Source organism: Lemur catta, chromosome 9 (genome assembly GCF_020740605.2).
Source record: "Lemur catta isolate mLemCat1 chromosome 9, mLemCat1.pri, whole genome shotgun sequence".
Lineage (NCBI taxonomy): Eukaryota > Metazoa > Chordata > Mammalia > Primates > Lemuridae > Lemur > Lemur catta.
This window is the reverse complement of record NC_059136.1, coordinates 62,422,516-62,444,148: the sequence shown is the minus strand read 5'-3', so window position 1 is coordinate 62,444,148 and position 21,633 is coordinate 62,422,516. Positions and strand designations below refer to the sequence as shown.

At 38.9% G+C, this 21,633-nt stretch overlaps 2 protein-coding genes across 4 annotated transcripts in view; one reads left to right on the top strand and one right to left on the bottom strand.

Annotated features, from left to right (window-relative positions):
* Positions 1-8,295, top strand: part of INTS8 (integrator complex subunit 8) — a 48,957-nt gene extending 40,662 nt beyond the window's left edge. Inside the window, exons 22-27 of the mRNA XM_045560739.1 lie at positions 1,045-1,148; positions 2,523-2,573; positions 4,073-4,146; positions 4,227-4,291; positions 4,453-4,496; positions 8,095-8,295. Of these exons, the coding sequence (XP_045416695.1) occupies positions 1,045-1,148; positions 2,523-2,573; positions 4,073-4,146; positions 4,227-4,291; positions 4,453-4,496; positions 8,095-8,211 (455 nt within the window). The 3' untranslated portion in view covers positions 8,212-8,295. The remainder of the gene's footprint in view (positions 1-1,044; positions 1,149-2,522; positions 2,574-4,072; positions 4,147-4,226; positions 4,292-4,452; positions 4,497-8,094) is intronic.
* On the bottom strand, positions 8,201-19,472 carry CCNE2 (cyclin E2). Of its 3 annotated transcripts, none has more exons than XM_045560740.1 (12): positions 19,393-19,472; positions 18,416-18,455; positions 18,229-18,325; positions 18,093-18,146; positions 16,988-17,139; positions 15,888-16,023; positions 13,565-13,711; positions 12,827-12,922; positions 12,438-12,572; positions 10,690-10,801; positions 10,006-10,163; positions 8,201-9,666 (listed from the first exon to the last, which is right to left on the bottom strand). In XM_045560740.1, exons 2-12 carry the CDS (start codon positions 18,427-18,429, stop codon positions 9,553-9,555), a joined length of 1,215 nt encoding a protein of 404 aa, XP_045416696.1. In that variant the 5' UTR covers positions 18,430-18,455; positions 19,393-19,472; the 3' UTR covers positions 8,201-9,552. The 3 variants fall into 3 exon arrangements, with proteins under 3 accessions (XP_045416696.1, XP_045416699.1, XP_045416697.1); XM_045560743.1 differs by having other exon boundaries at positions 18,229-18,322; positions 19,393-19,417; XM_045560741.1 differs by having other exon boundaries at positions 19,385-19,397.
* Positions 19,473-21,633: the final 2,161 nt, after the last annotated feature.

The following is a 21,633-nucleotide window of genomic DNA, read 5'->3' as shown; positions in this document are numbered from 1 at the left end:
GTATTAAACTTTTAAGTTTTGTTCTTGAGATTTGCTCTTCTTCCTTGGTAAAGTTAAGGCAGTAAAACTATAATTGTCTGACACATTTTTTGGTATAGAACCTTTGGTTCAGATGCTTTTAATTTTATGTTGGCTAACTTTTGTGTTTTTAAAATACTGAATAATTTTTCATCTAATAAATTGGTAAAACATTCTTAAGGAATGAGAGTACGTTTTATTTGCAAAGTTGCTATTTAAAGATTTTAAAATCTCTCCAGGTATTCTTAATAATTATTTGTATTCTTGGAGATAGATTCCTAATCCCCTCCTTCCACTAGCCCCCGCCCATGTGTGATAGGATTTCCCAACTTGATATGAAATTTTCAGTATTTCTCTTACTGTACAGATCAAATAAGATTTCTGATTGATTACATTTTAGGATCAGGTTTTTAGGAGTTGATTTTTTTTTTTTTAAATGGAAACTTCAAATGAAGGTAGAAGGAATAGTGTAATGAACCCCAGTGTATCTACTACCTAACTTTAATGAATTAACCCACAGTCAGTCTTGTTTCATCTGTACCCTTACCTATATCTTTTTACTCTACTCCAGATTGTTTTGAAGCAAATGCCGATTTTAATGCTTATTTTCACCCCTGCCTCTCCAAAGAATTTATCAGGTTCTTAATATCTATTTGCAGAATATATATACTGATTCTGAACTACCTCAGAAAATTAGGATATGTTTCCAGTTTGGACATTTGGGAAATAAATACCTCCAAGTACTAAATTCTATACTAGTAAATTTTGTGAGAAATCAGAGCTAAATTTTTGGCTAATCAGTTTTAGGAGGCGGAGAATCTGTCATGTCTTTAATGTGGTTAAAAAAATACAGGTAGTTTTTCTCAGTGTTGTCCTGAATAAGTATAAAATTTTATTCCTAAAACTATGGTTTGAATTTTCTTTTGTCAACTCATGTTTATACCTGACTCTTCACAAAAGAGGCCCTGTTTTTCCAGCTGTTATATCTAATGATACATAATGCTTTATCTCTGTTTTCTACTTCAGCAACAAATCAGTATTCGGCAGCTCTTCACTACTACCTCCAGGCAGGAGCTGTGTGTTCTGATTTCTTTAATAAGGCTGTACCCCCTGATGTTTACACAGACCAGGTAAATTGCTCTCATGGGCTTGCTTGCTTCTTGCTTACCTGTCCGTGTTCTTCCTGGGCCCCCTTTTGGCTGAACTTACTCATTTCCATTTATGTGATGATAACAGATTGCTGTCCCTATTTCCAGTGATTTCCCAAAAACACCTCAAATTCTACCTGTCCAAAACTGATTTCAGTATCTTACTTTACTATAAAGTAATGAACTTCTGATACTCCTAATAAACTCACCTGCCCTTCCAAAAAAAAGAAACCTCAAAATTCCAAAATACCCACACTTAACCATTTTAGTTGTCTAAGTCCAAATCCTGAGCATCATCCTTGGCTCTTTTCCCCACCAACGTCTATGTAGCTCTCATAGCATATGCATTTTATCTCCTAAATCTCCAGTTCTTTTTTCTAATTTTTTTGGCATATATTTATGGCATACAAAGTGATGTTTTGATAGACATATACATAGTGAAATGATTATTACAGTCAAACACATCCATCACCTTCCCTGCTTACCCTTTTTTGGTGATAGGAGCACCTAAAATCTAATCTTAGCAAATTTTTTGTATATAATACAATATTATAAACTGTAGTCCTCATGCTGTATATTTGAGCTCTAGACTTATTCTACCTAATTGCAAATTTGTGGCCTTTGACCCACTTCTCCCCATTTCCTCCCCCTCCACATGGCCCTGGTATCAAGTTTTGTTCATTTTCTTTGGATATGCATTGTTATTTCCTCTGATTTAGGCTACCAGTATCATAACTTAACAAATGGCATTTTTTTTAGTACTTACAATAAATGGCTCTTGAAATAAGATTTAAAGTTTATTAGGTTTTCTTTCTTTTTTTTTTTTTGAGACAGAGTCTCGCTCTGTTGCCCAGCTAGAGTGAGTGCCGTGGCATCAGCCTAGCTCACAGTAACCTCAAACTCCTGGGCTTAAGCGATCCTCCTGCCTCAGCCTCCCGAGTAGCTGGGACTACAGGCATGTGCCACCATGCCCGGCTAATTTTTTTCCATATATATTTTTTAGCTGTCCAAATCATTTCTTTCTATTTTTAGTAGAGACAGGGTCTTGCTCTTGCTCAAGCTGGTCTCGAACTCCTGACCTTGAGCCATCCTCCCGCCTCGGCCTCCCACAGTGCTAGGATTATAGGCGTGAGCCACTGCGCCTGGCCTAAAATTTATTAGGTTTTTAAGATTAATTTTATTTTTAATAGCCCTTTTAAGTTCATGGCAACATTGAGTGGAAAGTACGGAGTTCCCATATCCCTTCCCCCCAGCTTTCCCTTCTGTGGACATTCTGTACCAGAGTGGTTCATTCATTTGTTACAATCGATCAATGTTAACTAGTTTTTGAAAATAATCAGAATTTTATTTTTGTAGGTAATAAAACGAATGATAAAATGTTGTTCTTTGCTGAATTGCCACACACAGGTTAGTTTATATTGTGATGTTGGTTTATTTTCACATATATTTGAGTTTATAATATATAAAGCGTTGGACTGGAAAGTAGCTTTTATTTTCCATATCAAAGTTATTTAAATTTATGGTGTTTAAGAGTTTGGCATATTCTTTAAATTATTCTTAGTAGTTTATAAGAGTTTCAACTAAAATGAAAGTGTGAATTAGAAAACATTGACCTTTAAACCTCCTAAATGGAAAAAAGTATTTTCAAGTATTTTTTTAATATTTAAGATTAGATATGTACACCAGTCATTAGGGAAATGCAAATCAAAACCACAATGAGATACCACTTCATACCCACTAGGATGGCTATAATCAAAGGAACTCTAATAACAAGTGGTGGTGAGGATATGGAAAAATTGGAACCCTCATATGTTGCTGGTAGGAATATAAAATGGTGCAGCCTTGGGAAAATAGTTTGGCAGTTCCTCAAAAAGCTAAACGTAGAAATTACCATATGACTCAGCAGTTCCACTCCTAGGTATATACCCAAGAGAACTGAAATCATGTGTCCACAGAAAAAGTTGTACATGAATGTTCTTAGCAGCATTATTTATAATAGCCAAAAAGTAGAAACAATCCTAATGTCCATCAAATGATGAATGGCCAAATAAAATGTGGTCTATCCTTACAATGAAATATTATTTAGCCATCAAAAGGAATGAATTACTGACACATGCTACAACATGGATAAACTTTAAAAGATTATGCTAAGAGAAAGAAACTAGACGCAGAAGGCCACATTATTGTATGATTCCATTCATATGAAATGTCCAGAATAGACAAATCTATAGAGACAGAAAGTAAATTAGTGGTTACCAGAGGCTTAAGGGGAGAGGGAGGGAAGAGTGCTAATGGGTATGGGTTTTTTGGGGGCGAGGTATATTGAAAATGTTTTGGAATTAGTGGTGATAGTTGTACAACTTTGTGAATAATACTAAAGACCACTGGATTGTGTACTTTAAAAGGGTCATTTTTGTGGTATATGAGTTATCAATAAATATTAATATTTTTTAAAGAGATGAATTTTATGACCTAATTGAAATAGATGTTTTCTATGTTAAGTAGACTGGCAGCTTAAATTTTGCCAAAATGGGCTTCAGTACTTGCCAGCTGTGAAAGGTTTAATTGCATGTTCTGTATGTCCTTGAATGTCATGATACTTTTGCTTGGCAGTTTTCCATCCCTTTTAGTTTTCTGAACTGGCTGTTTGCCAGCTTCTCAGATAAACAAAAGCTCTAAAAATTTGTGGTTAAGGTCACCAATGAAGAAAATATTAGTCAAAGAGACACTTGTGTAAAGTTTTTTGAAATTAAAATGGATGGAATCCATAAATATGAGCTGATGCACTCAGCATGATCCACATAGCTTCTTAAAAAATATATTCTTCATACACGAATAAAGATTACCCTCTTAAACCAAGCCAGTTGTCATTACATGAAATCATTTTCAAATCTTTGTTTATGTAGGTGGCAATTTTATGTCAGTTCCTCAGAGAAATTGACTACAAAACAGCCTTTAAATCACTACAGGAACAAAACAGGTATGAATGATTTTTAAAATAAATTGAGCTGTAAATTTTTCTGCTTAAGAAAGAAGAAGTAACTGAATTCTCTTTTTCAGCCATGATGCTATGGACTCCTACTATGACTACATATGGGATGTTACCATTTTGGAATATTTGACTTGTATCCTTCCATTAATGTATGTTATGTTAGAATAATTCACTTCTGTAAATTAGAGAAGTATTTATTATTGTGTCTTTTCTAAATCAAAACTGAAAAACAGTTGAGATTCTCTCATTATATTTAATACTATCAGCTTTCTTTTTCTTAACTGATTCATTTAGACCTTCATCATAAAAGAGGAGAAACAGATAAAAGACAAATTGCGGTAAGTTACCTTCTGCCTTTCTTCAGTTTGTACTTAGTTTGTAGAATATTAGACAATTATTATTAACAATTGTTAAGATTTGAACCAGCAGCAACAAAAAAGATTTTGCATGCCTAGTTACTGCCACAATTTGGCTATCAGTGTTTACTTTTTCTCTGCTCCAAACATTAAGTTGGTTTCTTATCTCACACAAAGTCCTTATGATGGGCCTACAAGGCTGCATATAACTTGGCGTATAGCCTACCCATCTGACTTTCCCCTTGATAACCTCTGCTACACCAGTACCCCTACTGTTCTTTGAACATGCTGACAACATTCACCTTAATGGCTTTTGAAATTTTCTCTTCAAGGGACATCCAGCTTCCCTCAGGGCTCGCCTTACTTGTCACCTTCTTTGTAATCATCCTTTCCTGACCATCTTATAAAATAACAATTTCTACTTCCCTTTTCCCTCCAGTATTATTCTCATTTCCCTTAGATTTTTCTCCATAACACTTATCAACATCTAACATACTATACATTTACTTATTTATTGTCTATTTCCCTGAGGGTAAGGACTTGGTTTTGTCATAGTTGGTACCTAGAATGTTGCCTGGCACGTAGTGGGTGCCTAGTAGTTACTGAATAGATGAATTAATTATTTACTAAAATTTGATTTAGAAGCCAAAACATTTTAAATTTTATGGCCATTATTACTTGCCTAAATTTGCTGCATCTATATCACCAGATACTTTCTTTGCTCTTTCACTCATATTAATAAAAGTATATGCTCTTTATTATGTCTTTTAAAGCTCTGTATTTGGACTGAATTGTACATCCATTGTTTAGAGGAAACACTAATAACAGCACCTTTTTAAAAAGGAAAAAAAAAAGGAAAAAGGACATGAAGGCCAGTTCCACTTGATTGGAGGCTACTCATTCATTTTAATTTACCTGGGGCTGGAAGGCAATGCTGAAATTTTGCCAGCTTTCCTTTGCTAGTTCCAAATCATTTCTGCTTGTATCATTTTTGAAGCCCTTTCTCCTTTGAGGCTTATACCTACCTCCTTACTAGCTCATGTAACCTCCTAGTTATTCCTCTACATGTGTCAGGAGACATGTGATGAACTTACCTATCACTCCAGCTTTACAGGTCTTTGCCAGCCTCAGTTCCATTGATTATCATCTTAATTCTGTGCAAGCCACCCACACCCAAAGCTGCCATGTCTTATTGTCAGCCAAAGTTGTTTTTACATACGGTCTTATCTTGCAACCCACTCTTTGCCAATAACCTATCCTTCTCTTGCCTTGACTTCTAGTGATCAATGAGGTATTTGGGTTTGTGACCAGTTTTTTCCCCCAGTCTGTCAGCCAAATTCCATCTTCCCTATTTTAGACTTTTCTCCTGTTAAGTCCTGAGTCCTCTATCTTTTCCATTCTCAGTAACTTCTGTGCCTCTTGTATGCTTGGAAATACACCAGAAAAAAGACTGAACAGCCCCTGGCCCCACAGGTGTTATAGTCTTGGGAATGGCAGTTCTATGAGTGCCAGCTTCAAATTCCTGTTTCAAGTCCCTGCTTTCCACCTTTAAAATAATCTATAGCTGTACTTACTGTTAAAGCCATTCTGCCAGTGAGGAAAAGATGTTACACTACTCTTGGAAGGCAAATTTTTATGCTTCTGATTTTGTCCCCTCGGGGACCTTTTAATGAGTTCTTTTTTCCTATATTGTCAACCTTTCCCATAGTCTACAAACTGTTTCATCCTAATACTAACTTTTATTGACTATGCGGCCACCTCTCATTCCTCTCTGCCTAGTTTGAAGCTCTTCAGTCCAGTGTGCTTTGACTTCTACCATCATGGCTCTTAACTATTCTCTCAAGGGTCACCAAATGCCAAACCTAGTGGATACTTTTCGTCCTTTCCCTACTGTTTACATCTCCTTCCTTCCTTGAGATACTCCTTTGACTTCCCTGTCATTTTAATTTTTTTCCCTGAGTATTCTTCCTTGTATCTCCCTCTGCCCACCCCTTAAACTTGGTTTTCACAGAAAATTAGCCTTTGGGTTATTTTCTGATCACCCTACAGTCTTCCTAGGTAATGTCATCCATCCACTCATGGTTTTGACTAATACCCACTTGGGATATATTATTTCTCTCAAATATCTGGCTCCTATTTTTACTTCTGTCTCACACTTTGGGCTTTTATAAGCCATTTGTCTCTGGGCTGCCTTGTTTGTTTGAAACAACTGTAGTTATACCTACTACAAGCCTTTGCCACATGCATTTCTTTATATTGAAATGGCATCACCCAGCAATTTCTCCTATTCCCTAACCTCCCATACTAACTGATAATCATTTCTGAATAGTCATATCTCCTTTCAAGCTACATATCAGAGTAGTCTTGTTCTAATTTTTTTAATCTAAAAGTATATTCTAAGGTCCTAAACTATATAAGCACTCTATAGCAGAACACTGCTATGTATATTTAGTAGGTTGAGGTACTTCTTTCTAACCATGAAAAGTTGAGCTACTATATGCTATTACAGTGCTAAGCAACTAGCTATTTTTGTACACTACAAAAGTGAAGCCCTAAAATACAAATTGTGATTTTTTTTAAAACTAATATGTAGGAACCTTAATTCTAAAAAAATGGTGCCACGTGTCAAATTACCATGTAGAGCTTGCTTACTGATATTTTCAAATAAATTTACATGTGATAAAATGTCACCAAAGATAATTCCATAAACTGTGCTACAACAATCAATCTTTTCCTTAAGAGTGGCCCTAGTCATGCTAATTAGATAATAAGGAGCTCTAGGTCAGTTAAAGGTTACTAGGAACTTTTTACCATGTGTGTTCCCACCAGGGAATAGTTCTTAGCTGTAATTTGGTTCCTGCTCTCTGCCGTTAGCCTCTTCCTTGCCACCTGTTTACCCTCCACCAGACCTAACACTCCTACTTTGGCCTAGGTGAGAAGCAAAGGAAACAGCTGCTAATGAGAGGAGGAAAAGACGTGGGGGGCGGGGACAGAGTGAGAGCATGCTGATTATGCCGCTTTCCAAGTCAATACCTTACTTGGGGAAGAAGTAAGAAGACAAAGACTTCAAGTAAAATCGGAGATATGATTAACATCTAGCACAGGCATTCTAATTTGTAAATTGAAGTATGCTTGTGGCCTAAGGTCATTTTAGAACTTTCCATTACCATGAGAAGCAGAAAAATCAGGGATCTTTGCAAACTTTAATGTATACATGAATTACCCACTGCTCTTCTGCAAATGCAGATTGTGAGTCTCTGGGTCTGGGATGGGGTCTGCATTTCTGACAAGGTTCCAATTGATGGTAATGTTGACGGTTCTTTGGCCACATTTTTAGTAAGGTGAGCAGGGGAAGATTACCCCATTGAATAAATTTTAAATGGATTTTGAAAGAAAAAAAGAGTAGCTCTAATCAATTTTTACACATTAATTTTTCCCACAACTCTTGGGTTTTACAATTAGAGGTTCAGTTAATCATTAAAACTATCATTGTTATCATATAAGGTAGCTTTTATGTTATGTATACCAGCAAGATTTAATTTTTGACCAGATCTCTAATATCACTTTTTTGTTTTGGAAGATCAAAGCCATCGGCCAGACAGAATTGAATGCAAGCAACCCAGAAGAAGTGTTACAGCTGGCAGCGCAGAGAAGGAAAAAAAAGTTTCTCCAAGCAATGGCAAAACTTTACTTTTAAGCAGTTAGTTAAAATTTTTTAACTTTTATTTTTTAAACAATGGGCTAAAAATAAACAGTATTAAAAGATTAAGTTTATATAATACATATGTACACATTTAGTGGTGTTTTCTTTTCAGACAAAATACTGAAATTAGTTTAAAAACAAACTATACAGAAGACTTCATACCATAACAATAGCTTAAATTTATAATTTCTTCAAAGGGAGAAGAGATTCACATGTCTGGTAACAAAAATTTGTTTTCTAATTAAATCTACTTTGAGGCTGAAATTTATTTTAAAAGCTAATTTAAAATATATATGTAGAAGTAGCTAGTCTATATACAGCAAGTTTTTTTTTTAATAAATAGATTTTTCTAGGAGTCAGTATACATTTAATACTCTTCTGCCTTAAGAAAATAGAAGTTTAGGTCAAGTGTTAAGCTTTGTCACTTTGACACTGTCTAAAACAGTTTTGCAAACATAAATAAAAGCCTTAGTCACACTAAAAAAAAGAGTCCTTAGGGATATCTTAGCATAATAAAGTGACTTTCTCATAAATAGTTTGAAAGGGTACTTAAGTTTTTCACTGAAATTGTGACATATAAAAATGTTATTATAAAGCAACCTATGTGTCAAAGCCCCAAGTAGGAGCCACACCATTTATCTTGTTTATTATTTCTTTGGTACTCCCATTGTTTAGAGCACAGGTTAAACACCATGTTCATCTAAGCTTCACTGGTTAAAAAAATGTATTATGGCAAGGCAAATAAACTAGTTAGAAAACAAATTAGATTTCACCATTTGTAGAAATTCAAGTTTTATAATAGCTTGCTATAGCAGCTATCAATAAATTAGTCACCTTATTACAAAACTAAACCTTTGTAAACAAGTTTAAATTTTATTTTCAAGAACCAAATTGCACTAGTCAAGAGTGTAGGAATTTCGAGAACCTAAAAGGTAGACTCAAAGTATATATCACTTAATGTACCCTTTAAGTAGCACTTATCTAATCCAAAACTCTAATGATAAAATTCCTAGTTTATCAAGATAAACACAGTAACACTGGGTCTTTAAAAAAGGTTGCTATGGCATAAATCATGGCTGGCTTCTATCCAGTAACCTTGGGAATGAAGTCATCTTTGTAAACAAGTCCTGCTGTTTCTTTAACAGCGAACAGAGGAATTAAATTTCTTCCTTAGTGCCAATTTTTTAAGTTTTTCCATCAAAGAATGGCAGTGTAACTTCTGAATTGGCCAGGACAAATCATAGCACTATCTTCCTATAAAACTTTAGTAGTTCGGTTATATCAAATATTACCCAGTACAGGTGGAATTACAACTTGTTTGGTTGGTTAACTTCTTTAGTGTTTTCCTGGTGGTTTTTCAGTGCTCTTCGGTGGTGTCATAATGCCTCCATTGCACACTGGTGACAACTGTCCCCCTTTTCTGAAGGTGTTTAGGTAATGTACTTCATCCTATACATGCGAAGAAATCATGCATTGATAGTCAGACCTTGCTATACTTATTTGAGACCATTCAGCCCTCTGATATGGTCTCTTTGTCTTTGAAAATGAGAATAGTCATTCTAAGGTTCCCTTACCTAGACTATTGGTGTACTGATCTTGATACACTTCACAAATATTGCTTTGACTTCAAAGTAGTATTACTAACTTTACAACATTTTGAAATCAATGTGCCCATTAGAACTTCCTTTCCCCCTACCATATTACATAACTGCCTGAAGTAGTATTCTATAGTATCCTATCAGTTTCAGTGACTTACTAGATATAGATAGCAAGACCAAAAAAACATACCAGCATAGCCAAATAATTTGTATGTGTCTGGATATTATGTCTGTCTTCCATAGGAATCTTCTTAAAAGTCTTCAGCTTCACTGGACTAGTGCTTTTTACTATAGTGACAAAAGGCACCATCCAGTCTACACACTCTGAAATGTTGTCCCACTCCAAACCTAGATAGAATAAAAAAGTTGGAAAAATGTGAAGGTTGTACATCAGAAACTATCTTATGTGTGCCTAATATACTTGCTTCTGCTTCTAAGTTTTGACCTAGTGCTAAAACTCATTTAAAAAAGAAACCAAAACATCCAAATCAACAAGTCAAACAAGTCAAAACAGATTACCATTCTCAAACTGTGTTTATACCATGACTATTGAAGGGGAAAAGGACTTTAGAACTTCTTAACCAATACCTTCTACATATAAAGTTGAAATTGTCAAATCTCCAAAAACTTAGGGCAGAACTGTAATCATCTTGATGCACTCCAAATGGACTTAAATTCCATTTGGTCTTATTTTTTGTTTATAGATATACATTGAGGGATTGGAAAGTACTTCTAACAGAAAGGAAGGTAATCACTAAACTGCTTAATATTTCCTACTTAAGTTTTAAATTCATGTTTAACAGGATGTTATAGTTCATACATTATAGTCCCATTAGAAGTTGTGAACAGGTACGACAACAAAATATAGTCTTACCTGAGGCTTTCTTAACCACTTCGATGGAGGTAAAATGGCACAAGGCAGCAGCAGCCAGTATTCTGTACTGGAACTCTAATGAATCAATGGCTAGAACACACAGATCTAAAAGCTAGCAAAGGAAAAACAAAAGTACAAGTAATTTAGGAGGATGAATACTACATGTCTCTTGCTAAAACTTTAGGAATCCAAAGATGAATAAGCCACCAACCTGATGAATAAGCCACCAACCTGAAATAAGTCAAATCTTGGGATTGTATGTCAGGGAGTAATGGCACAAAGAAAGGATTGTTGTGATGCAGTGTGATATATTAGTAGGAAGGACACCTAATCCAGATTGGAAAAGACAATGAAAGCTTCTGATGCCTTAAATGAGTTTTAAAAGATAAGGTAGCTAGGAAGATTAGAAGGTAAAGAATGTTCTAGGTATAGGAACATTACTTGAAACTAAAGTAGTTCCCAGTAGTTCAGAACTCCTAAGGTGAAAAATATGAAATAAGCAAGGAGTACCTTTCCTTTATTTCTTATCCAGGCAAAAGGTGGGGCGGGGAGGTAGGTGGCTAGAGAGACAGTCTAGACTGGATCATAAACGGTCTGTAAGAAGTCAGAACTTTATAGGCTAATTATTGAAACTACTGGAAGATTTTAAATCAGGAAAGTTACAATTTAAGGAAGATAGTTAGTCTTAAGCAGACAGACCAGAAGGGAACATGTTTATAAGCAGGGAAATTAGCTAAGAGGCAGTATGATCCAGGCAATAAGAGAGCTGAGCAGGTAGCAGTGGAATAGTATAAAAGGGCTAGATTTCAGAGGTTTGAGATGATACCTATACAATGGAATAAAACTTAAATTGTTTGTCCTCATTGGTCCAGAAGGTAATAGAAACACAAGAAGAATTGGAAGTGAAATATTAGTATATACTTCTAGAAACTGTTTCTACATTTATCAATTTATGAAAAGTTTACCCACTCTATCAAAAGGGTATGACTGCCTATGACAATCTGGGATGATAGGAATTCTGACTGATGAACAAGTTAATAAGCCTTTATTAGAAAGTTTTATAAAATGAACCCATTCTAAAATATTTATTGGTTATCCAAAACACAGATTTTAACCCAGGTGACTTAATATTCATCCCCAAATATCACAATTCTTTCTATTCCATAGGTAAGATTTTCACATTCTAACACAGGAGAAGAATGTAGATTTTCTTCACTTTTGTATGTGGCAGATACAGCAGACTTAAAATACTACTTAGGAGAAGTAGGCAAGAAAGAATGGGATCCTGCTCCTCTAATTAGTTACTTTGTAAAATATTTGTTATTAAGTTTTAAAAAACTTTAACAAAATAAGGTGATTTTAATTCCAATATTTAACTTAAAATGAATCCCTATGTATTCAAATACAAAGAATAAAATAATCATACAGAAGAATTCTATACCATTATAAAGTCTACAGACAACTGGCTGAAAAAATGTTTTCCATTTTATATTAAGAAGAGATACTTAACCTCTCTAGTTTGAATTCCTAAAGAACGAAAGTACTCATAAGTTTCAGGACTTTGTTTTCTAGAATTATTAAGCAACATAAACATTAGAGACAGAATTTTATACATCAAAAGTTTTGTTCTAGTCAACTGAGTGAATTCAATACAACTTTGTTGTATAGCCTATTTAAGACTATATATAAACTAAACAAACCTGAAATTAACAATAATATTAGCATATATTCAATAAAAATGTCAATACCTGAGCTATTTGAATGAATGTTTCCTGAGAATACTGAGGTAGAAGGACTTTAGGAGCATCTTTAAGAGCATCAACTTGGAGAAAGAGATTTAGCCAGGAGATGATTGTTACAGGACAAAGTTCCCATTTTAAAGCCTGTTAACAAAATTTTAAAATGCCTGTTAATGAACGTAGTAGGCACATATACCACCTTATACAATAGAGTTGAGGTTAAGTAAATTCCCCTCCCAGCCATAACTGTCAATATTTTGATGCATTAACCTCTTAGAACTGGATCCTAATACTAAAAAAAAACCTCAGTTTTGACTATTTACATCATGGCGTTTCAGATTTGGTCATAATTACTATGTTACCAAGTTGTAACGAGAAATAAAGGTAATTATTATTACCTTTAATATCATGAGTTCCATCCTTAAGATATCCTCTTCACTGCAAGCACCATCAGTGACGTACGCAAACTCTTGGAGTTTAGGAGCATAGATTTCCTTTAAATTGGAATTTTTTTATTAAGCACAATTCAGATTGAGATAAAAGAATTAGTTTTCTTCACTTTATGATGGGGCTACATCTCAGTAAACCCATTGTAAATTGAAAATATCATTAGTGCGTTTTCAACTTACAATATTTTCAACTTATCCAGATATAACCCCCTCAGCATGAGTCAAGGAGTGTAATGAATGTGTATCACTTTTGTACCATCAAAAAGTTGAAAAATCTAGGCTGGATAAACCATTATTCTAACCCACCACAGCATTTTTTTCATCTGATTGGCTGTTTAGTTTTCAAAGATCATTCTATGGAATCCAAACACCATAATTATGTATGTAAGGACAACAGCAATATGATTTGTTTGGCAGAATGAGTGATGGAACATTTCACCTAGATAGTAATACTAAGCTCAGAATCTAAACCAGAGAGTCATAATAGGCTTAGAGTATAGAGGGAACTCTGATAATTTATTCTTCCATCCCCATCATGATGTTCAGAAAGTGTACTGAGGAACAGAACCACTCACGTTTCCTAAGGAGTTAACATAAAAAATAATAGAATTCTCTGGGATTAATGTGTTGATTAAAATAACAAAAGTTTGGGATAAATATATCCATGGATAAACTTTGAGAACTTACCTCAAGTTTAGAAGCAATGAATAATGAGGTAATTCCAATAAGTTGAAGCATATTTTTATTTATATCCTTTTGTGTCAACATAAATCTGTCAAAAAAGTCTTGGGCAAGATAAAATGTTTCCCTATGAAGTGTGTATACTTCACAGACCTAGTGAAGAATCAAAACATTTAAATATTATCCTCTGAATTCCTCCAAATTGGAAAGTCATCTCTTAGCATACCAGACTTCAGAATACTTTTAAGCCAAACTTTGCTTTTTAGGATACCAAAGTTAAGATAGGCGAGGAAAAAAAAATTAACATGTACTAATAGGATAAACAGATCTATCACCATCCTCATTTACTCATTAGCTTTGTAGCTTTTTTCATGTGTTTTTATCTCATTTGTTTTTTATATTTTACTGCACTGGTTAAGAAATTATAGAAGAATACTGAATGAGTAACATTGGTAATAGATAAAACCTGTATCTTATCCCTTCTTTCTGACTTTTATGGGAATTGCCCTAATGTTTTACTCTTAATACTACTCAATAATAAATAGTATCTGTCATTTCCACACATACAGGGAAAGTTTTTAAATCTCACAGTAACTCCATAAAGTCAGTACCATTATCCCCATTTTGGAGATGAGGAAATAGAAGGACAGAGATACATGAGTTTCTAATAAACAATGTTATGGAAATATCCTATTCCTAGCTTACTATGTATCTTAAAATCAGGACTGGATGTTGAATTTTATTTTATTTTTATTTATTTGAGGCAGAGTCCTGCTCTGTCACCCTGGCTAAAGTGCCATGGCATCAGCCTAGCTCACAGCAACCTCAAAGTCCTGGGCTTGAGCAATTCTTCTGCCTCAGCCTTTCAAGTAGCTGGGACTACAGGCATGCGCCACCATGCCCAGCTAATTTTTTCTGTATATTTTTAGTTGTCCTGCTAATTTCTTTCTATTTTTTAGTAGAGACGGGGTCTCACTCTTGCTCAGGCTGATTTTGAACTCCTGAGCTCAAACAATCCACTCGCCTCGGCCTCCCAGAGTGCTAGGATTACAGGCGTGAGCCACCACGCCTGGCCTGGATGTTGAATTTTAAAAAATGTCTTTTGTATATAATGAGATCTTAGGATTTTTCTTATTTTAACTATTAAAATAATAAATTAATAGATTTTTCAAATGTTGAACCATCTTTGCATTCCAAGACAGAGAATATACTAAGACAAAATAGAGTTTAACACTGCTAGATTTATTATATTCTGTTTTTGCATATAATCATATTTAGGAGAAAATAGGACAGGATAACCACTGGATGAATACTGGTCTAACATAAAAAGGAAAAAAAATTTTAATTAACTTAATTTTGCTTAAGTTGATTTCATGATCACTAGACACTCAGAAAAAGTCCCAACTACCTAAGTCTTATAGCCACACTACTAAAATTCAATCTTTCATTCTAGTCAGAATAAGGAACAAGATGACCTGATACAGGAGGACATTTTTTAGTCTTAAAAACTTTCCTCATAGCTTCTGAGATCTGTTCTGCCAAGTGCTACTCCACCCAAAAGCCTATAGTCTTTCTCCCTTAGAATGCCTATCATCTCTATCTTAAAGATAGACTACAGAGAAGATTTTCAAAAGTTGGAAGAAAATCATTTTGACATCAATATAAGTAATCATTTTGTCAATAATAATTCTAGAGACTTTTAGAATTTTTGTCAAAGGGAATGGACCTAAACAAGAGAGAAAAGTCTGGCATAGATCTAGAAGGGGCTTCAGGATCGCTTTTATTCCTTTATATTAATGGTGCAGTGTATTTCTGAAAGGAATAGAAGTATATAATAAAGGGAGGCTACCTAGAGCCTGCCTGCAGGGCTTAAAGCTCCCAGATATCCAAAGCCTCATTATAGTTTAGCTTAGGACAAAGAAATTAGGATTCCTAATTTGATTCTGGTAATGCAGAAAGTAACTTCTGATGACGCTGAAGCCTAGTTCTGGTTCTTTACTTTGCATAGCAGAATTCAAAACCTAGTCAACTCTACATTTCCATTCATCTTAAGTATCCTCAGCACCTAGAACGGTGCCCAGTAAATAGTAATACCCACAGATATCAGGAATTCTGAATTGGGTTTGGTTGTATGTAGTGGCTGTGTCCTTATGATTTTACTCTTATAGACATTTTCCACCTTGGGTACCATCAACTACAATAAATAACCCAAAAAAGATGGCTTACTGGCAATGGATAATATACCCTGAGGGCACATGGAAAGCACATCTACATCTAAATATTTTTCCATCATACAGAGACAAAGGAAATTTATATTGCTGGAACATACCTCTAAAAGCCAGTCTAGAAGTATTGACCTCATCTGTGGTTCCAAGTCAGAATGCAGAACTTCAAAATGCTTGTCATGAATATATCTGCTCTCCTTTTTTAACATATTTAGCCAAACCTCCTTTGAACATCCCCAGCTATAGAAAGGGGTAGGGTGGGGGATGGGGAGGACATAATTTAAATGGTGTGATCTACATAATATACAAGCTATCTGTTTCACAAAGAATAAATTCAGTTTCACACATTGAAACCCAACTTTTAATTAGAATTTGAAAGAAAAAGCTCTTAAATTAGAAGAAAATTTCTACTTTAATTTTTAGAAACCATTTCTTTTGCACAAGAAAGTAGAGACCTGAAATAATACAGTGAGAACCTGGACTATGATAATTTACATTAGTAGGTTTCAAAAGATTGCTTTCTAGTCGTACTTACTTATAATTTATAAAGGTTATGTTTAAGAGATAACCATGTTTTTTCAATAGCAATACTAAAAGTTAAATATTTAAAGCATATGATCACAGTAGAGACAAGTCTCAATCACCTGCAAATAGATCATCTACAGTAGAGTCACCTGCAGTGGGGGTAAGGTGGGACAGAGTATGGGGGAAGGGGGATTGATCAGTTTAAGTGTCTGATTCCATTAATTTGCTTATTAAAGCCAAATTACTACATGTTTTATATAAGCTGTACCTCTTAATCTAGAAAAAAGTTTTCTCTTAAGCTAGAAAAAAGTTTAGACCTTATTAAGCTTAGTAAGAAATAAATAGGGTTGATACATCAATCGAAAATGCTGTACATGTTAAAATCCTTCCATCTTGACAATTTAGATAAGTCAAACTCCATTAAAGTAATTCAGTCCTGCTCAGTCTTAACAGTACTCAGCAAGCAAATGAAAATAATTTTATAGAATGTTTTAAATACTCATATCATTTGCAGATAGCACTACTCACAGATAAAATGATACACGCTTAAATATTACTAAAGAAAGCAATTTTTATGTTTCTCTATTTTATAGTGAAAGCAAAAGATAAGTCAAAATAGTGCCATGTATTAAATCACTAATTTTAATCTTTGATGAAAAATTACTGAAATTTTTCTTACCTTAAATCAGGCAGAGGTGAAGGATTAATAAAAAGGTTTTTAAATCTGTAATTTGTAAATCTGGAGAAATCACTTGTTCCTATTTCTTTGTGAGGTGTTTCAATGATAATGCATGGACTGATTCCCCCAGATAATACAGGTGGCCAACAATTCTGTCATTTAAAAAAAAAAAATCTATTTGTGCAATGGGAAATAAGCTAAGGTTATTAGCTTTTTGTCCTGTATCTTTCATAAATGAAAGCTAATATGTCTAAACAATCTGTAGTTTTAGCTTAACATAGCAGACAGTAAAACTAATTTGACAATGATATTTTATAAACAAGCCATACAGCTCCCATCAATCTTTATAAAGAGTAACAGGATGTTTTAGACAACAAAATGCAATTCTAATAATAGAAGACATTAGGTATTGAAGGAGGAGAGTAACAATAAAGTGCATCTATAGTCTAAAATACTAACCATTTTAAAGATCATAAAACTGTAGTTCTCTATATCTGGCGATACAAAGGACACTTTGTTTTTTAATAAAAGGTGTTTTTTTTTTAAATTAAGCCTGCTTTCCTACTTTTGAATGCTTGAAGGCAAAACCTTAAAATTGGAATCAAGTGGAATCAATTACTTAAAGGATCTTTTTCCCAACAATGCTGGTTTCAAAGGGAATCACTGTCTCTAAAGTGCTTTCTGTACAACACATAGGATGAAGAGTTAGGAAAGGGCTGGATGCCAGGCTGTCAGTGATCTCACATCCTATTTATGCCCAAGAAGCAACTATTAGGACCCTCTACTGTAGTCTGAGAGGGAACAAAGAGCAGTATATCGGACAGATTAGGCGGGCCCTGCCTGGTGCACCAGGCAGCTAGCTCCGAGAGGGAGGGATTTACAAAAAGGAACCAGCTGCTTCAAGGCACACTTACTCTGCAGCTGTAGTAGGATTCAGGCACAAGTAAAATCACCCAAAGATAAGCACCTTCCTGCTGACCTCTAGGGACATTAGAAGTGTCAGAGGAATCTTTTCTACTGTAAAGCGGTAATGCTAAATTCTGTTCTTATTTGTCCTATCCTGCATTTGTTTCCCCTAAACCCACCCAGCCCAGTCCTGCATTACCCTAATTTCATACTGATGTTTCTTGGTGACCTCCTCTTTTCTTTTTTTGACATCCTGGAAAATAGAAAAGATCACTGGTAAACTAAGGTCCTAGCAAGGAATTTCCTCCCTCCGGCTTTCTTTCTGCTTAAATCACCTGGGCTGTTTTCCTCTTCTTGGCCTGGATTATCTGGGCTTCTTGGGGGGAATCCGTCTGGCTGGGCTGGGGCTGCTGCTTAGCTTGTAAACGGCTACTGTAAGTGAATTTTTAAAAAGGAAGTCTAATTAGTAAGTCACAGGCAGCAACTAATTGTGAAACATGGCTCCAAGACAAATAATGTTACCTTCGTCTTGACATTCTCTTCTTTCAGGTGTATGAAACCTCTGAAGGGGGAAAGGGAAAACCAGAGTCAAATACATTGTCATTCATATTCTCCAAGTGCCAATTTAGACGCTGATTCGGAGGTTACAGCTAAGTCCCTCAGGAGGTGGCTGACATGCTGTCTTCTGCACTACATTAGTTATCTCATGGTAATTAATTTTGGACACATGCCTGCATTTCCTTAACCGAATGTACAGCCGAAACGCGACTGTCTTACAAATTTACAAAGCACGCCCAGCACCCTGAACGCGCTGGGAGGCATATCTCCCCCAAACGGGTTTTTCTGGGTCCTCCACCCTCTCCCCGTGCACCCAGAGTGGGGCTTGGGCAGCGGCTCCACGTCGCCCCTCCAGTCTTGGACGAACCGCGCAGAGAGGGGGTTGTGGAGGCGAAACGCTGTGGAGAAGCCGGTTCCGCGCCAATTTGGAGAGCGGCAGTGGCGGGGAAGCAGGGGGCGGAGGGAACTGAGACTGGTGTCACGTCCTCCAGTCTCCTTTCCCTCCTTCCCGGCCCCAACGGGCCCTGCCCGCCGCTCTGAGGGGCACCGGGACCCCGACTCCAGATGGGGGGCGGGGGGAAGAAATGGAGTTAAAAAGGGGGAACTGAGCCGGTCGGGAACTTTTCTCCCAGGGGAGGGGACCCAGACCCCCATCCTCTCTCCCGCGGGTTAGCTCCCCAAATGAGGGTGGGATAGAGACGCCCCTAAAATGAGGGGCTTTTCCGTGGCCTCCCACTTAGGGGCGGCCCTCCCTCCCCCGCCGCTTCCCCGTCCCCTGCCAAGGGTCCTGACAGGGACGGAACGCGGGGACCCCTTCTCCCCAGTCGTCTAGTTCTCGGCGCTCCCACTTCTCCTCCCCGAGGCTCCCGCCCGCGGTAACGGATCGGCCCGACGGGGCTTTCTTTCCTCCCGCATCCCCCCTACTCCCAGCACCTCCTCACCGCCAGACCCGCTACTGCTCGGCTCTCAGCTGGCGCCGGCGCCAACCCAATATATAGGCCGGGCCGGGCCCGCCCCGCACGCATGCGCCTCACACTGACACCTCGGGACAGCGCGCTCCCCTCTCCCGCGCGCCCGCCCGCGCGCCCGCGCGTCGCGCCCTGCCTTCAGTGCGCGCCCGCCCACCCCGAGTGGCTGCAGGGCCCGCTAGCCCAGGCCTTCGTCCCGCGTCCACCGCACTTCACTTCAGTTGCTTGCGCGGCCCGGCGGCGGCAAGGAGTCTCTCAAAGGCTCCCCTCCGCGGCCCCGCTCCCCGCCGCTCGGCTCCCACGTCTCCCGCCAGTTCGCGCCTGCCCCCTCCCACAGCAACTCCCGGATCCTGGGGGTGTCAGGCTGCGGCTCAGCCCCGGCGTACGGCCAGGGGAAGGCGACATGGGCAAGCATGGAGTGGCCAGGAAGTTGCCATCCTGTGGCGCGCCCTGCTTGTCCCGCCAAAGCCTCAGGGAACCCGGGTCTTTCCTAAGAGACGCGGGGACCAGGAGGGCCCGCCCCTCCGGGAGGAGCGAAGCTTTGGGTGACGAGCTGGCCAATGGAAGGCGGGGACGGCGGCACAACGTGGAGCGGCTGCAGAATGTAAACACAGCCCCGGCGCGCAGCCGGCCACGTGCGGCCCTGCGCGCTGCAGGGTCGGCTCCTAGGACCGCCAGTGGCTGGCTCTGCCGCACTGGGCGGCCACGTTCAGGGAAGGCATCAGCAGCCGGACAACCGAGGTACGTATCAACCCTGTTTTCCTGCCGACCGGGTTGCCCTCCCCACGGGTGGTTACTCCCTAGCCCGCCGCCCTGCAGTTTCCACCCTGCAGTCTCCGCGCAGGAAACGTACGCGCCACAGGGCGCCCTTCCTTGTTCTCCTCCCAACTTTCAATTCCGGGGCCAACGCCACCCTACGAGTGCCGTGGCCCTCTGGGGACCCGGCCGGCCGAGAACAGTCGCCACCACGTGCAGGCCCCGGGCCCGCCGCTCCGCGCCCCGCCCCACCGCGGCCGCCTGCGCGCCCTGCGGAGCCCGCGCGAGCTGCCCGCCCGGGAGCCGCCCGCCTCCGAGCGGCGCTGGGAGGGGGCGGGTCCCACTGATTGCCTTTCCTTTCCCCTGGTATGTAAGCTTAGGGGTCCCTTCTCTGTATCTATTAACGCCCCCACCCCAGCGCTCCCCACAGTGCGCGTTTTGAAGTCAGACGTAGAGATGATACTCCGCAAACAGGGTTTGCGGCGGGAGCAACGGGGCGGGGAACAGCTCCGGGAACAAAGACCCCCGGGGTGGAGGAGTTGTGCGAAGCCTTCCTTGAACCTGCAGCAGCTCGGGCCAGACGCGCGCCGGCCGGTGCTTCTCCGCCCTGGCCCCGAGTGAGCGGATGGGAGAGGGCTGGGACAAGAAGCCGCGCAGGCCGGGCTGTCGCGGCCCGGGCGGGGAGCCCTTCCCGAAATGCACCTGGAGGCGGCGGCCCGGCCCCGGGCTCCCCACCCCGCCCTGCCTTTTGTGCTGCGCTGCCCGTGCGGGCCTGCGAGCTAGAAAGAACCAGTGCTCCACCAGCGCCTTGGGGTCGGCAAAGTACATTTGCACACTCTTTCTTTTGATTCTTTTTGAGAAGGGTCTCATTCTGTTGCTTAGGCTGGAGTGTAGTGGCACGGTCATAGCTCACTGCAGCCTCGAACTCCCAGCCTCAAGCGTCCTGTCACTTTAGCCTCCCAAAGTGCTGGAGATTACAAGCTCTCTCTTGATGATGATTTTTTTTTTTTTTGAGACAGGGTCTAGTTCTGTTGCCTGCGTGCTCGAGTGCAGTGATGTCATCACAGCTTACTGCAACCTTGAACTCCTGGGCCCAAGTCATCCTCCTGCCTCAGCCTCCCAAGTAGCTGGCACTACAAGCATGCACCACCATGCTCAGCTAACTTTTCTGTTTTTTTGTAGAGACAGGGTCTTGCTCTTGCTCACGCTGGTCTCGAACTCCTGATCTCAAGCAATCCTTCCCACTTCGGCCTCCCAAAGTGCTAGCATCACAGGCATGAGCCACCATGCAAGCCAGTTTTTACCTAATGTCTTTTTACTGCTCCCAGATCTCATCGAGAGTAGTACATCACCTTTAGATGTCATGGCTCCTTAGGTTCCTCTTGGCTATGATAGTTTCTCAGACTTGTTTTTTATGACCTTGACAATTCTGAGGAGTGCTAGTCAGGTATTTTGTGG

What these genes read in the sequence shown, in the direction of transcription:
- CCNE2 (XM_045560740.1), bottom strand. An exon ending in AACATCAGTATGAAATTAGG is followed by an intron (nt 17,140 to 18,092) that starts GTAATGCAGGAC and finishes TTTAAATGACAG; the next exon opens with AATTGTTGGCCACCTGTATT. An exon ending in CATTCATTCAAATAGCTCAG is followed by an intron (nt 10,802 to 12,437) that starts GTATTGACATTT and finishes TTCCTTTGCTAG; the next exon opens with CTTTTAGATCTGTGTGTTCT.